The sequence below is a fragment of the Hemiscyllium ocellatum genome, chromosome 26 (genome assembly GCF_020745735.1).
Source record: "Hemiscyllium ocellatum isolate sHemOce1 chromosome 26, sHemOce1.pat.X.cur, whole genome shotgun sequence".
NCBI classification, from domain to species: domain Eukaryota; kingdom Metazoa; phylum Chordata; class Chondrichthyes; order Orectolobiformes; family Hemiscylliidae; genus Hemiscyllium; species Hemiscyllium ocellatum.
In genome coordinates, this window is record NC_083426.1 from 4,794,769 (window position 1) to 4,809,112 (window position 14,344).

At 41.2% G+C, this 14,344-nt stretch overlaps 1 protein-coding gene across 1 annotated transcript in view; it reads right to left on the bottom strand.

Moving 5' to 3' along the window:
* Positions 1–4,578: 4,578 nt before the first annotated feature.
* Positions 4,579–14,344, bottom strand: part of capza1b (capping actin protein of muscle Z-line subunit alpha 1b) — a 57,828-nt gene continuing 48,062 nt past the window's right edge. The window contains exons 7-10 of the mRNA XM_060845293.1: positions 13,813–13,891; positions 13,652–13,723; positions 8,196–8,258; positions 4,579–6,549 (exon numbers count right to left, since the gene is read on the bottom strand). Coding sequence (XP_060701276.1) covers positions 6,409–6,549; positions 8,196–8,258; positions 13,652–13,723; positions 13,813–13,891 — 355 coding nt within the window. The 3' untranslated portion in view covers positions 4,579–6,408. The remainder of the gene's footprint in view (positions 6,550–8,195; positions 8,259–13,651; positions 13,724–13,812; positions 13,892–14,344) is intronic.

Consider the following 14,344-nt stretch of genomic DNA (forward strand, 5'->3'; position numbering starts at 1 on the left):
AGCAGGACTTATACTTAATGGTAAGGTCCTAGGGAGTGTTGCTGCTCAAAGAGACCTTGGAGTGCAGGTTCATAGCTCCTTGAAAGTGGAGGAACAGGTAGATAGGATAGTGAAGGTGGCATTTGGTATGCTTTCCTTTATTGGTCAGAGTATTGAGTAGAGGAATTGGGAGGTCATGTTGCAGCCATACAGGAAATTGGTTAGGCCATTGCTGGAATATTGCATGCAATTCTGGTCTCCTTCCTATTGGAAAGATGTTGTGAAACTTGAAAGGGTTCAGAAAAAATTTGGAGGATTTGAGCTATAGGGAGAGGCTGAACAGGCTGGGGCCGTTTTCCCTGGATTTTGGAAGCTGAGGGGTGACCTTATAGATGTTTACAACATTACGAGGGGCATGGATAGGGTAAATAGGCAAAGTGTTTGCCCTGGGGTCAGGGAGTCCAGAAGTAGAGGGCATAGGTTTAGGGTGAGAAGAGAAAGATATAAGAGAGACCTAAGACGCAACATTTTCATTTAGAGGGTCGTACGTGTATGGAATGAGGTGCCAGAGAAAGTGGTGGAGGTTGGTACAATTGCAACATTTAAGAGTCATTTGGATTGGTACATGAATAGAAAGTGTTTGGAGGGTGCTGGCAGGTGATATTAGATTGGGTTGGGATATCTGGTCGGCATGGACTGGTTGGACCGAAGGAACTGTTTCCATGCTGTACATCTCTATGAATCTAGTACATACTTGGTAATTTTCCAGTGTACTGATGCCAGTGTTTAGTTATACTGGAACAGCTTCATTAAAAGGCATGGCTTCATTTCTAGAACACAAGTCTACTGTACTGTTGCTGTGATGTTATCTGTTGCAATTGTACCAGCCTCCACCACTTTCTCTGGCACCTCATTCCATACAAGTACCACCCTCTAAATGAAAACATTTGCAGTAACCAGTGCCTTCGGCTGTTTCTTGATATCAGACAGTGAATTGAATCAGTAGAAGAATGGCATCCAAGATAGTGGGCACAAGATGGCTCATCATTCAGCAATTTTGGTTGAAGATAGATGCAAATAGTTCACTGCACTGTCTTTTGCACTGATTACTGAGCTTGCCACCATGTCAGCCAGTGAAATGTAAGTTCAGTTAATAAAACTGGAATGGAAAGCTACTGTCAGATATGCCAACCGTGCCAATTACTGTAAAAACCCTATTTCACAAGAGTCTTTAGAAAATTTGCTATACTTACAAATGCACAAGTAGAATCACGTGTATGCCATTCAGCCCCTCAAACCTGTTCCCTTGTTCAAATCCACAACCCTGCCTAGTCCTGATAACTTTTCAACCCCTTGCTTATCAAGAATAAAATATATATATAGTTCTACCACGTTTGCAGGATGACAGTTCCAAAGACTCAGCACTCATTTAAAAATAAAACCTCTATTTTAAATCAGCAATTCTTGATTTTTGAACAGTGACCCCGAGCTGTAGATGCTGCTTCCTTAAGAGGAAACAATTTCTCAGTATCCACAGTCAAAGACTTTCAGGATTTTGTATGTTTCCATCAAGCTGCCTTTTCCTCTTCCAAACTTCAATGATTACAAAAATAGATCACCCAACCTTTCTTCATGACCAGTGCATTTGCAGCATTTCCGAAATAAGGCATCAATACTCCCTCTAATTCCTCATGGCATGTGGGTGTCATAGAAAGGTGAGCAATGTGTTGCCCATCCCAAATTGCCCTTGACCTGAGTGGCCTTTTGGCCACTTCAGTGGACAGTTAAGTCACTGCATTGCTGTGGGTCTTGCTTGCAGGCCAGATGAGGAAAAGACAGATTTTCATTCCCTAAAAGGATATTCATGAACCAGCTAGATTTGTACAATGATTAACAACTGAAAAAGTTTTAAAACTTCCAGACTTATTACATTTCAACACCTGCCATCGTGGAATTACTAGCCCAGTGGCATTATCACATGCTAAAGCCTCTCTCAGAATACCATACTGTGTACAGTATTCCAGATGTGTCCTCACCTGTGTCCTGTAGAATTGAGGTATAACCTCTCTGTTTGGATTCAATTCCCGAGATAATTAACATTCCGCTAACTCTCCATAAATCTTTGCTGTACTTCTATTTTCACCCTTTTGATTCATGACATCCAGATCCTATTGCAACCTCTCACTGTTAAAAATGCATTTTTAATTTTCTCCTGCCAAAATGGACAATTGTACTTTATCCATACCTACATACAATTCCAGACCACAGCAATGTCCTCTAAAGAGGCCTGAAAAGGTCCAGCAAGCTCCTCCATTAAAGGGTGTTCGGGATGGGCAATGAATTCCGGCCTTGCCTGTGCTGCCCATATTCCAGGAGAATGTAAATACTTACCTAGAAATCTGTTGATCTCTATCTAGAACACAGACCACAACTAAGCTTCCACAGTCCTTTGGTGTGGACAATTTCAAAGATTCACCTTCTTGAGTGAAGAGGTTGCACATTTCCATCACTAATTCCATCTGATAACCTGGTTTGAAATGGGACAGGGATGGGAAATGATGACAGGGAGCTGTTCACTTTCCTGGGAATCTATTCAGGAGGAGGGAATCCAATTCTGCTTTTGTCACACATTTTGAGTATGGGTCACATATTAAGATTCTTGTTCCTTGCATACTCATTTTTGATGTCACCTACTGATGGTCACAGAAGTTGAAGTTTCTTTCAATAGATTTGAGAAATCATAGGTAAAATTCATTTCTTTTCCCCTCAACATAGTTCATTCCCCACCTCGAATGTGAGATGAGTAGGGTACCAGGTTGATTTTCCCTCCATTATCTATAACTAGAATTGACGCCATCCCATCCATCTAACTTGCTCCAGTGGAGTATGTACATTGCATGTACACGTTAAAGAGTTTGAGGATCAAACAAGTCAATTAGATACGTTTGGTTGGGGGAACAAGTGGATGTGGCATATTGGATTTTCAGAAGGCTCTTAGAAGGTTAGGAAGCAAAATTAGAAAACATGCAACCAGGAAGGGCCAATATATTTGGCATGGATTGAGGATTAGTTATCGGATGGAAAACAGTGGATATAAACTGATAACTTTCAGTTTGGCAGGTTGTGACAAGTGGGGTATAGTAAGGATCAATATTTAGGTCTCAGCCTTTTTACAATATACAATGGTATTGGGGTTGAACAGAATATTTTAAACTTTGTGGATGACAAAACTGGGTGTAAGTATTGCTACGAGGAGGATGTGGAAGGATGAAGGATTTAAAAAGATTAAGTAGATATGCACATGGCAGAGGCAATTTAATGTGGAAAAATATGAAGTTCTCACATTTGGTCAGAAAATCAGAAATACAGAGTATTTCTTAAATGGAAAACAGATTGGGAAGTATGAAGTCCAAAATAACATGGGTGTTCTTGTTCATAAGTTGCTGAAAGACAACACGTCGGTGTTGCAAGCAATTAGGAAGGCAAAGAGTATACAGGGCTGAAAATGTGTTGCTGGAAGAGCGCAGCAGGTCAGGCAGCATCCAAGGAACAGGAGATTCGACGTTTCGGGCATAAGCCCTTCTTCAGGAACCCTGAAGAAGGGCTTATGCCCGAAACCTCGAATCTCCTGCTCCTTGGATGCTGCCTGACCTGCTGCGCTTTTCCAGCAACACATTTTCAGCTCTGATCTCCAGCATCTGCAGACCTCACTTTCTCCTCAAAGAGTATACAGGTACTGGTTTAAGTGCAATAGCAAACAAGTGACACTACGCCTGGAATGTTGTGCAGCGTTTTGGGCTTCCAACCAGAGGAACGTTATACTTAATGTACAGCAAGGTACTGAGGTTCACTAGGTTGATCCCTGGCACAACAATTAATCCACGAACAGTGACTGAAGAGATGGAGCCTAAAATCTGGAGTTAGAAATGAGGGATGATCTCATTAAAGTATACAAAATCATTCCAAAGAGCATGCAAGCGCAGTCAAGAGCAAGTGGAGCCTGCCTGTCCAGAACAGGGGCAGGGAACATGTTCTCAGAAATAAGGAGTCAGTCATTCAGAACTGAGATGAGCAAGTCTGACTTGATGAGTGTAATTTTCTATCCCAGGAGGCTGTGAAACTCAGTCATTTCAGTGTATTCAAGACAACAATCAATAACTTTTTAGATATTAAAGGGACATAGGTGTTAGGAAAAAAAAAACGGTGCTGAGGTAGACTATCAGCAATGTTGAATGAGGCCTGAGGAGTTGAATGGCTGATTCCTGGTCCTATTTCTCATTATCTAGAGAAGGAATCAACAACTGCACAGCAACCACCACTAACATGCTTGAGAAATAAAATGGATCGAGAATACTGCCAAACTAGGTAATTTTACCAGATTCAAAAATCAACTAAAAAATTACTCTACTTTGTCAAGACAGCACAGTGACCTGCAAGTAAGAGTTACTACCATTTACAGTTTAACGTTCAAGATTGATTTTCTAAGTCTCCATGCTCACTGCCACCACTTTATCTGAAGCGTGGTAGACCCCCTTTGAGCATGAAACTGTAAGTTTCTGCGGGCTTTGGAATTACACTGGCAATGAACAACTTAAAAAATAGCATTTCAAATTTAATAAAAGCAAAATACAGTACAAAACAATCCATTTTAAGTAAAAAGCAAAGCCTTTTTGGAGATTGAGTTAAGGAGTTATATTACAACTTGTCTTATTTGTAAAAATGTTACCAGTGCAGAATTCTGTAAAAAATATTTGTATGGATAATACTAGGCTGCCACTTGTTCCATCGACTTTGCTTTACATTGGTCCTGTGCAAGTTAATACAGTAAAAATATTAAACACCAATAACCGCAATTTAACTTACGGTCACCTTCCTTCAGTTCTGTTTCTACATTTCCATCCAGTTATCCATTCACTGGTCAGAAAAGGTTACAGGAACTGACCAGTAGATGTTGGACTGAAACAATTTGGAATCTTTTAAACAAAAAGATGCAACATCCACTCTCTCTACCCTAAATTCCAGTTAGCCACATATTCCTGGTGCATCGATTCCTTCTCATTACCATCAGGAATGGAACAGAACTAGCTTCACGAAGTGGCATATGATGCCACAGGTCAGGCAAACATTTTAAATCAGGACTTTAGGCAAGTATTATAACGGAGCAAGACAGGGTTGCTCAAGGTGATCACCGCCTCAATGTCTGTTCTCATCCTTTTTTGCTTGTAGTTTCCTTCTTCAAACAATCAATGTGCTTCAGGTTCCATTCTTTACCGCCTCTAAACTGCTCCTGCCAAAGTAAGCAAGTGGCCTTTCCCATCTGCTGGTGCACGGTTTCTGCCATTGGTTACAGTTATTAAGTATCAAAAAATGAGGTAAAACAGGTTTGGGAGGAAGAACAATACACCGAATTGTTCACATTAGTTTCCAATCCCTCCCCACCCCAAACCCCTCACTAGGTGTAGTTTTCCAGTCTGATTTTCCAGTTCCTTGCAGTGTAAGAGTGCAATTAATCAAAATGCAGAAAAGGCAGAGAATGTGACAACTGAGTACTACCCAATGAAAAGGGTGACACACAGGAACCGTCAATCAGATGGAAGAATGTACAGTATTTTCAACAACATGATAGAGGTCATTCAGACTTGTCGGGTGAGGGGCGAGGAAAGGAGCGGGGGGATGGAAGACATCAAACACCGTTGCTTCAAGCTTTCTTCAGTAAAGCAGTGCTTTAACGCAGAGCCAGCTTGCCTGGTTTCTGAATTTTTTTTTAAAAAAACAAAGTATTAAACACCAAACCATCCTGCCTTTGCAACAGCGATGCAACAAGGTGTGACCTCACAAAAAGTAGAAAGGGGGTGAAAGAAATTAAGGGAAAGAGCAAGGTCATGATGATAATCTAAAGCTGTAACAGTCCAAGAAACATCAGTTACTATTTAAAAGGTTTTTGTGACCATAAAATAAATTCTAATTGTTAATCAGCTGCTAAGCAAAGTTATTATAACCCTCAAGCTATTACCCACCATATTGGCTGCAATCCCATGAGCAACTGCATTTAAGATTTAAAATTACTACAATTTTAACCCCAAAACCCGAATGAATAGAAATTTGTTTGACATCAGATAACAAAACATCCTCATACTTTAGCAATGCAGACAGCAATAGGGCTGCATATTACCAATTCAACTCAACCAAACAGGCTAAATATGTGTTTAAATCACTTTCTACCAACTTCCAAAACAAACATTACTTCAATAATATCAGTCATCAAGCTGGTTCATCGGAAAATAGTCAATATTTCATGGAGTTGGAGGGGAGAGAGAAAAAAAGGGGGGATCGGGGGGCGGGGGTAGGGGTGGTGACTGGAGAGTTGTTTTGTGAGACCACACTTTCTTTTCCACACATTGACATTAAGCCTCGCTGTATAAGTTTGCATTAAGCACTGTGCATCTCTTGAGCAATTCTGTAGCTCATGATCTTGTTCCAGTCGACCTTGGTGCGAGTAACTGGCAGGTTCCTCCTCAAGGCTTTGAACGTGGTGTCAGACATGGCATTGTAATTTTCACAGATGGCAGTCTGAAACAACAAGACAATGATGGCCATAAAAATTTCAAACAAAGACAAATATCAACAAGGGAAGTTTAAAAGTGGTTTAATGGCAACCAATTAACTTGTGTCAGAAATACACATCTGGTTCACTAATGTCCTTTAGGAAAGAAATAAACCATCCTACATGTAACTTCAGACGCACAGCAATGCGGTCATCTCTCAACTGTCCTCTGAAAAGACCTGACAAGTCTTATAGTTCAAGTGCAATTAGGAATGGGAAATAAATGCCAAAAACACCCATATCCAATCAACAAATAAAGAAATCATTGTACGAAGTTCGAAAAGATAAAAAAAAATCATTATTCACAATCTTTAAATCATCTGTTCAGAGCAAAAAGAGCTGCGTTGCATTTTGGTATAATCTCCCAGACAGTCTGCTCAACACTTCCATCATGTTCCACACACATTAAATGAAAACTGTACTTCCACTCTCCCTGGGTCCCCCAGTTCAAAACTCTCTCGAGTTGCTGCTCCTCCAATATAAATGTTATAGAAACATAAAATGAAGGGTGCTGATAAAATAGAAGCAGGGAGGTTATTTCCACTGGCCAGTGAAATACAACTAGGGACATAGCCTCAAAATAAAGAGGAGCAGATTTAAGACTGAGTTGAGGAGGAACTTCTTCACCCAAAGGGTTGTGGATCTATGAAGTTCCCTCCCCAGTGAAGCAAGTTGAGGCTATCTTGTTGAATATTTTTAAAACAGATAATTCCTTTGCTGTTCATAAATCTAAGGGCAAGCAAGTGGAACGCAGTCCACAAAAAGATCAGCCATGATCTTATTGAACGGCGGAGCAGGCTCAAAGAGCCAGATGGCATACTCCTGCTCATATTTCTCATGTTCCTATTGTGGTCATTGCTGATCCCCAATTGTGGTCGCCAACTTCTTGAATCACTGCAGTCCAAATAGTGGAAGCACGCCCACACAGTGAGGGAGGGAGTTCCAGGCTCTTTTGACACCAAGGCAATCAAGAGATGAGGTTGAAGGTGGACTTGGGACAGATCAGACATGGCCTTACTGAATGGCACTACGGGCTTGAGGGGCAATATGGCTAATTCTTGCTTCTCTTTAACCCTCGTTAAAGAGAAGCAAGAATTGGCACTGACTGGAATTGCACACAGTGATCCCAAACACATATAGGGTACATGATCAACAGAAAAATGTCTTTCATTCTTCTGGCTGTATACCAAGATTTTGTTTGCTTTTAAATTCATGTTGTACTGAATAGATTTAACTGGCTAACCAAAATATCTCATTTGTGTTTCTCACATTAGTTCCTATTTGCTAACGCTAATCTTAAATTTCTAAAAATTAGAAGTTTGGATTTCCCCATATTAAAATAGCAGCTGAAATTGGATAGCCCATCACTCCAGACTTACTGTATTTGGTCTTCAATTTGTGGCCAGAGTTTTATCTGACTAACAAAAGTGTCAATCGGAAATGAGACAATATTAACCCTAACCAATGAAAGACATGTTTACCACCTTCAATCATTGTGCAGCAGCAGACAAACTTGTCTTTTCCGATTCAAACAACATTCCCACACCAAACATCAACTGAACCAGTCTAACAATAAAGGGAAAGACAATCCACACAAAGACCATCTACCTACCTGGTAACTCTGCTCTGCTGCTTCAATCAGTTTCACAAAGTCCTTTGCAGTCTGGGCTTCATTCTGAAGGGATGAAAGAAAGGTTGTGAATTTTAGAATTGTTTACCCAGAAAGCTGTGAATGCTTAGTTGATGAATATTGAGACAGAGGTCTTGACTTCATTTGTTCACAGATTTGGTCTCCTCATTTGAGAGAGGAGGTACTGGCTTTCAAGGAATGCAGAGAAAATTCACTAGATCGATTCCGGAGTTAGGAAGGTTAGTTGAGGTGAGTTGGAGTAGAGTGGTACAAACAGGCTAGTGCAAACTTTCTCAGCAATAAATAGATACCAACACATGTAGATTGAATAGCTCACTGTCAGTCACACAGTTACCGAGGTTATTAGATTAGATTAGATTACTTACAAAGTGGAAACAGGCCCTTCGGCCCAACAAGTCCACACCGACCCGCCGAAGCGCAACCCACCTATACCCCTACATTTACCCCTTACCTAACACTACGGGCAATTCAGCATGGCCAATTCACCTGACCCGCACATCTTCGGACTGTGGGAGGAAACCGGAGCACCCGGAGGAAACCCACGCAGACACGGGGAGAACTTGCAAACTCCACACAGTCAGTCGCCTGAGTCGGGAACTGAACCCGGGTCTCAGGCGCTGTGAGACAGCAGTGCTAACCACTGTGCCATGAGCCATGAAGACCTGAAATAGCCCCAGAAAACACCTCTGATGCACACACACTCACAATATTTTAGCTAGGTTCCAAAAATCATAGAATTTGTACAGTGTGGAAACAGGCCCTTCGGCCCAACAAGCCCACACTGACACTCTGAACACTATCCCACCCAGACCCAATTCCCTATCCCTATTACTCTACATTTACCTCTGACTAATGACCTAGCCTTCACATCCCTGGACACTATGGGCAATTACGCATGGCCAATCCACCTACCCTGCACATCTTTGGATTGGAGAAGGAAACCCACATAGACATGGAGAGAATGTACAAACTCCACAGAAACAACTGTCTGAGGGCTGAACTGAATCCGGGTCTCTGGCGCTGCAAGGCAGCAGTACTAACCACTGAGCCACCGTGCCATTCTAAAAGCAGGAGACGAAGGCCAGGAACAGAGGTAGTGAGATTTGGGAGCTTACTGGTAAAAGTAGACTGAACTTATTTAAAAAAAATTAACATCAGGCCAAAGTACAGCAAGAAATGTTTGACTGATAATCCAAGGAGTTCAGAGTTCACATCCCACTTGAGCAGAGTGAGCATCTGAATCAGTTTTTATACAAATCTTTGACATAGAACAAAAGTTGGTCAAAGATGACTATGGAGCTGACTGTCATAAATACCAAATTAGTTCATTAGTGCTCTTTTGTGAAGGGAATCTGGTGTCTGTTGCAAGTTCTGAAGTGCATCCTGAAATGGTCACACTGATGTATCAAAATAATTGCCCAAAGTGAGCAAACTGGGTGATTAACCATGGGATATGCATGGTTACAGGGATAGCATAGGGAGTGGTCTAGGTGGGATGGTCCTGGAGCACTGGTGTAAACCAAATGGCCTGCTTCCATACTGTATGGATTCTATGAAAAAATGCCGACTTTGCTGGTGAAATCAATTCTTAAAGCAGAAAGAATGGACACCATCAAATTACTTCCAAAAAATCTCTCACCTGGAAGGACACATTTGACAATACAAAGACAGAAGGGAAAATAAGTGGGGGCACAATGAGTCTGCAAAGGGATAGAGATAGTCTAAGAAAGTGGTCAAAAATATGGCATATGGAGCACAATGTGCTGAAGTGAGGTTATTCATTTCAGTTGGAACAGTAGTAGTTTGGGAGGTCTCGGAGAATATAAACGTGGCTAAATCGCTAGGACCTGATTTAATGTATTCCAGAACATTGTGGGAAGGAAGGAAGGAAATTGCGAGACCCCTTGCAGAAATGTTTGCATCATCTATAACTACGGGTGAGATGGCTGATTGTTTAAGAAAGGCTGTAAGGAGAAACCAAAGAACTATACACCCGAGTCTGACTTCAGTTGTGGGTAAATTGTTTGAGGCGATTATAAAAGATAGGTTTAAGGACATATAGTGAGGCAAAAATTGATTAGGGATAGTCAGCAGGGTTTTGTGCCACGTAAGTCATGTCTCACAAACTTGATTCAGTAAGTTCCCAAAGTGATTGATTGATGGCAGAGCAGTAGACATTGTTTATTTGGATTTGAGTAAAACCTTTGACAAGGTTTCACATGGTAGACTAATTACGGTCTGAGGGCATTGCTCCTGAAAGAATGCTCACAATCCAGATGGGTTCTACCGATGGTCTGTAATGGATGCACTATTACACACTTCATTCCAAATTTTTATTAAATTCAAATGCCATCTGCTGTGGTGGGAATCAAACCAGGTCCCCAGGATATGACCTGGGTCTCTCGAATTATAGTCCAGCAAGAACACCATTCGGCCAATCCCTCCCCATGTCTAAAGACAGTTTTTGAGTTGAGATACATTCAGGGAAGGTTTACTGAATTCATTCCTGGGATGAAGGTGCTATCTTACGAGCAAAGGTGAGTAGGGTCAGCCCATACACAGTTGTTTAGAAAATGAATGATTTTACTGAAATACAAGAGATTCTCAGGGGAACTGACAAGTAGCGACTGAGAGGATGCTCTCCCTCATGGAGGAATTTAAAATTAGGAAACACTGACTTAAAATATGGAATCACCTACTTAATATAGGGATGAGTGGGAATTTCTTCAAAGGACTGTAAATTTTTGGAATTCTCTATCTCAAAGAGCTGCAGACACTGAGTCATTGTGTATAGTCAAGGCTGAGATCAAGAGTTTTTTGAATTATACAGTGATCAAACAAGCAAAGTGAAATTGTGACCAAGATCAGATCAGCTGCAATCGTGTTAACTAAGACAGATGGCTCAGCTGTACAGAATAGAATCTCTATACTGTGGAAGGAGGCCATTCAGCCGGTGTCCATACTGACCCTCTGAAGAGCATCCCACCCAGACCCAACCCCCTTACCCTTTCCCTGTAATCCTGCATCTCCTCTGGCTAATCCATCCAGCCTGCATACCCAAGACATTATGGGCAACTTAGTAGGGCCAATTCACATAACCTGCACATCTTTGGATGTGAATCTGTGGGTGAGGAAGATGAAGCATATGATCTACCTTTGTCCTTATTCCCCATGGTGTTCTATTTATGTCCGATGACATAAACAGCATCAGTACAAGCAGGATAGAACCACACTCTCACACGGAGAGAGAGAGGGATGGGGTAGTGGCAGGAAACTTGTTATAGAGATGGTTTTACCTTCAGTGTATCTAGAGGTAATGTCAGAAGTCAGGACGAAATGGACAGATAACACAAACAACCTTTCCAACACAGCTGACCTGACATTGTTAGAAACACCTTCTAGATACAAAGTTCACTCCACACCACAGAACAGAATGCAACAGGTCCTCTTTGTACATTATGTTCCACTGCCATAATTACATTGTTCGTGTGGAAGTCTGTTCCAAACAACAAACTTTCCACATCTTTTCTGCAAAATAACCAAGTTTCCATTTACAGATAGATTTGCTACCCACACCAGGACAGTTTCAAAACAACCAGCTTGCTGACCTTCCCATATAAAATAACTTTTACTGATCTAAGCTACCTGATATTGTTCTCATACTTGGTCTCCAAATCATCTTGTGCCTGCCATGACCTTACTCTTCACTATGTTTACATCCAACTTCAATTAATCATCTCTTCTTGTAGACTTCATGAAATCTAACACCTCAAAAACTGGAATTTCCCTTCACCTCCCTCTACTTCTCTCTCTCCAGGTAGAACCTACATGCATCTAACCTCTACTTGATTTTAATTCATCAATTCCTGAACCTTGCTAGCACGTGCATTTCTTTTTTTTTTAAGTGAAGACTTTTTAAAGTAGAACATGGGAATATTAAGTGAGACATCCGATTATTCTGCCCTTATTATCTAGAAAGAAATAAGTTGAAGGGTAAGTTGTGCCTCACCAACCTTATTGAGTTCTTTGACGTAGTGGCCAAACAGGTGGATGAGGGTAAAGCAGTTGGTGTGGTATAAATGGATTTCAGTAAGGCGTTTGATAAGGTTCCCCATGGTAGGCTTTTGCACAAAATACAGAGACATGGGATGGAGGGCTATTTAGCAGTGTGGGTCAGAAACTGGCTCGTTGAAAGAAGACAGAGGGTGGTGGTTGATGGGAAATGTTCATCCTGGAGTTCAGTTACTAGGGGGGTACTGCAAGGATCTGTTTTGGGGTCACTGCTGTTTGTCATTTTATAAATGACCTAGATGGAGGGCGTAGAAGAATGGGCTAGTAAATTTGCGCATGACACTAAGGTCAGTGGAGTTGTGGATAATGACGAAGGATGTTGCAGGATACAGAGGGACATAGATAAGCTGCAGAGCTGGGCTGAGAGGTGACAAATGGAGTTTAATGTGGAAAAGTGCAAGGTGCACTTTGGAAGGAGCAACAGGAATGCAGAGTACTGGGCTAATGGTAAGATTGTTGGTAATGTAGATGAGGAGAGAGATCTCAGTGTCCATGTACATGGATCTCTGAAAGTTGCTACACAGGTTGATAGGGTTGCTAAGAAGGCATACAGTGTGTTAGCTTTTATTGGTAGAGGGACTGAGTTTCGGAGCCACAAGGGTCATGCGGCAGCCGTACAAAAGTCTGGTGCGGCTGCATTGTGTGCAGTTTTGGTCATTGCTTTATAGGAAGGATGTGGAAGTATTGGAAAGGGTTCAGAGGAAATTTACCAGGATGGAGGGAAGGTCTTATGAGGAAAGGCTGAGGGACTTGAAGCTGTTTTTATTAGACAGAGGAAGGTTGAAAGGTGACTTAATTGAGGTATAAAATATTCAGAGGATTAAATAGGGTGGACAGTGAGAGCCTTCCTCATCAGATGGTGATGGCTAGCACGAGGGGACATAGACAGATGTCAGAGGTAGTTTCTTTATCCAGAGAGTAGTAGGGCTGTGGAAAGCCCTGCCTGCAATAGTAGTAGACTTGCCAACTTTAAGAGCATTTAAATGGTAATATGATAGACATATGGATGAAAATAGAATAGTGTAGGTTAGATGGGCTTCAGATTCGTTTAACAGGTCGGCACAACACCAAGGACCGATAGGCCTATGCTGCACTGCAATGTTCTACGTTTACTTAGGGGAAAAAACAGATATTATTAGATACCATTTTGTCTTCCACAGGCCTCACTGTGTATATATAGTTCAGAGTATAGCAAGTAGAAAATGAACTTCATATTGTCACCATGTTCGCTTGAGACTTTATGTCATTTAAGGTCAGTGGCTCCTTCACATGATTACATCAGTTTCTAACAATATTCAAGATTTTTCTAATAGCCAGTTAGGAATTTTTAATCCATTCAGACTTACTGTAATTGGCAAGGTTTCCTGGATGTCCTTCTGACTCATTAACTGAACATTACCATCTTCATAATAATGGACCTTGAAAGACAGGACAATGTATTTAATGTGGATTGTGTTCTAGCGCTTTGTATGGAATTATTCAAATTACACAAGGCAGCATGACACACCTGGATTTTCAGAACTCCAGTAAGCTGAGCTGATGATGAACCAATATTGAATTTCCACTCAGATCTCCAACGTCCATTCCTACAGAAAGTTGATAATTAGAAATAGATCAGTCGAAGTGCTTTTTGTTGACAACTCACATAGCCTTGAAAAGGGGTATGAGATGCTATGCAAAAGTTTTATTGATCAAATTGCTCTGTATCTTTCCCTTTCCTGTGATTGCTAAAACAACTTGACTCCCGTCCCAGAGGCGTTGCAGTTAAAATGTGATATAAAACCACTAATGCTTCAATTGGCTGTAAGGCACATTTGGATGGCCTGATGTTGTGATGGATATGAGAGAACAGTAACTCATTCTTTCTTGCAACTGAGATTAAGTCCATGAGTATTAATTCTTGCAAAACAAAATCTAACAGATCATCATCTCAATGCAATTATGGAAATTTAGAAACAGTAGGCACACTCATATTCCATAACTGAATTATAAAAGTAGGTCACCTACCTGGCAGTTCATCGCCATTGCTCAAGTATTGT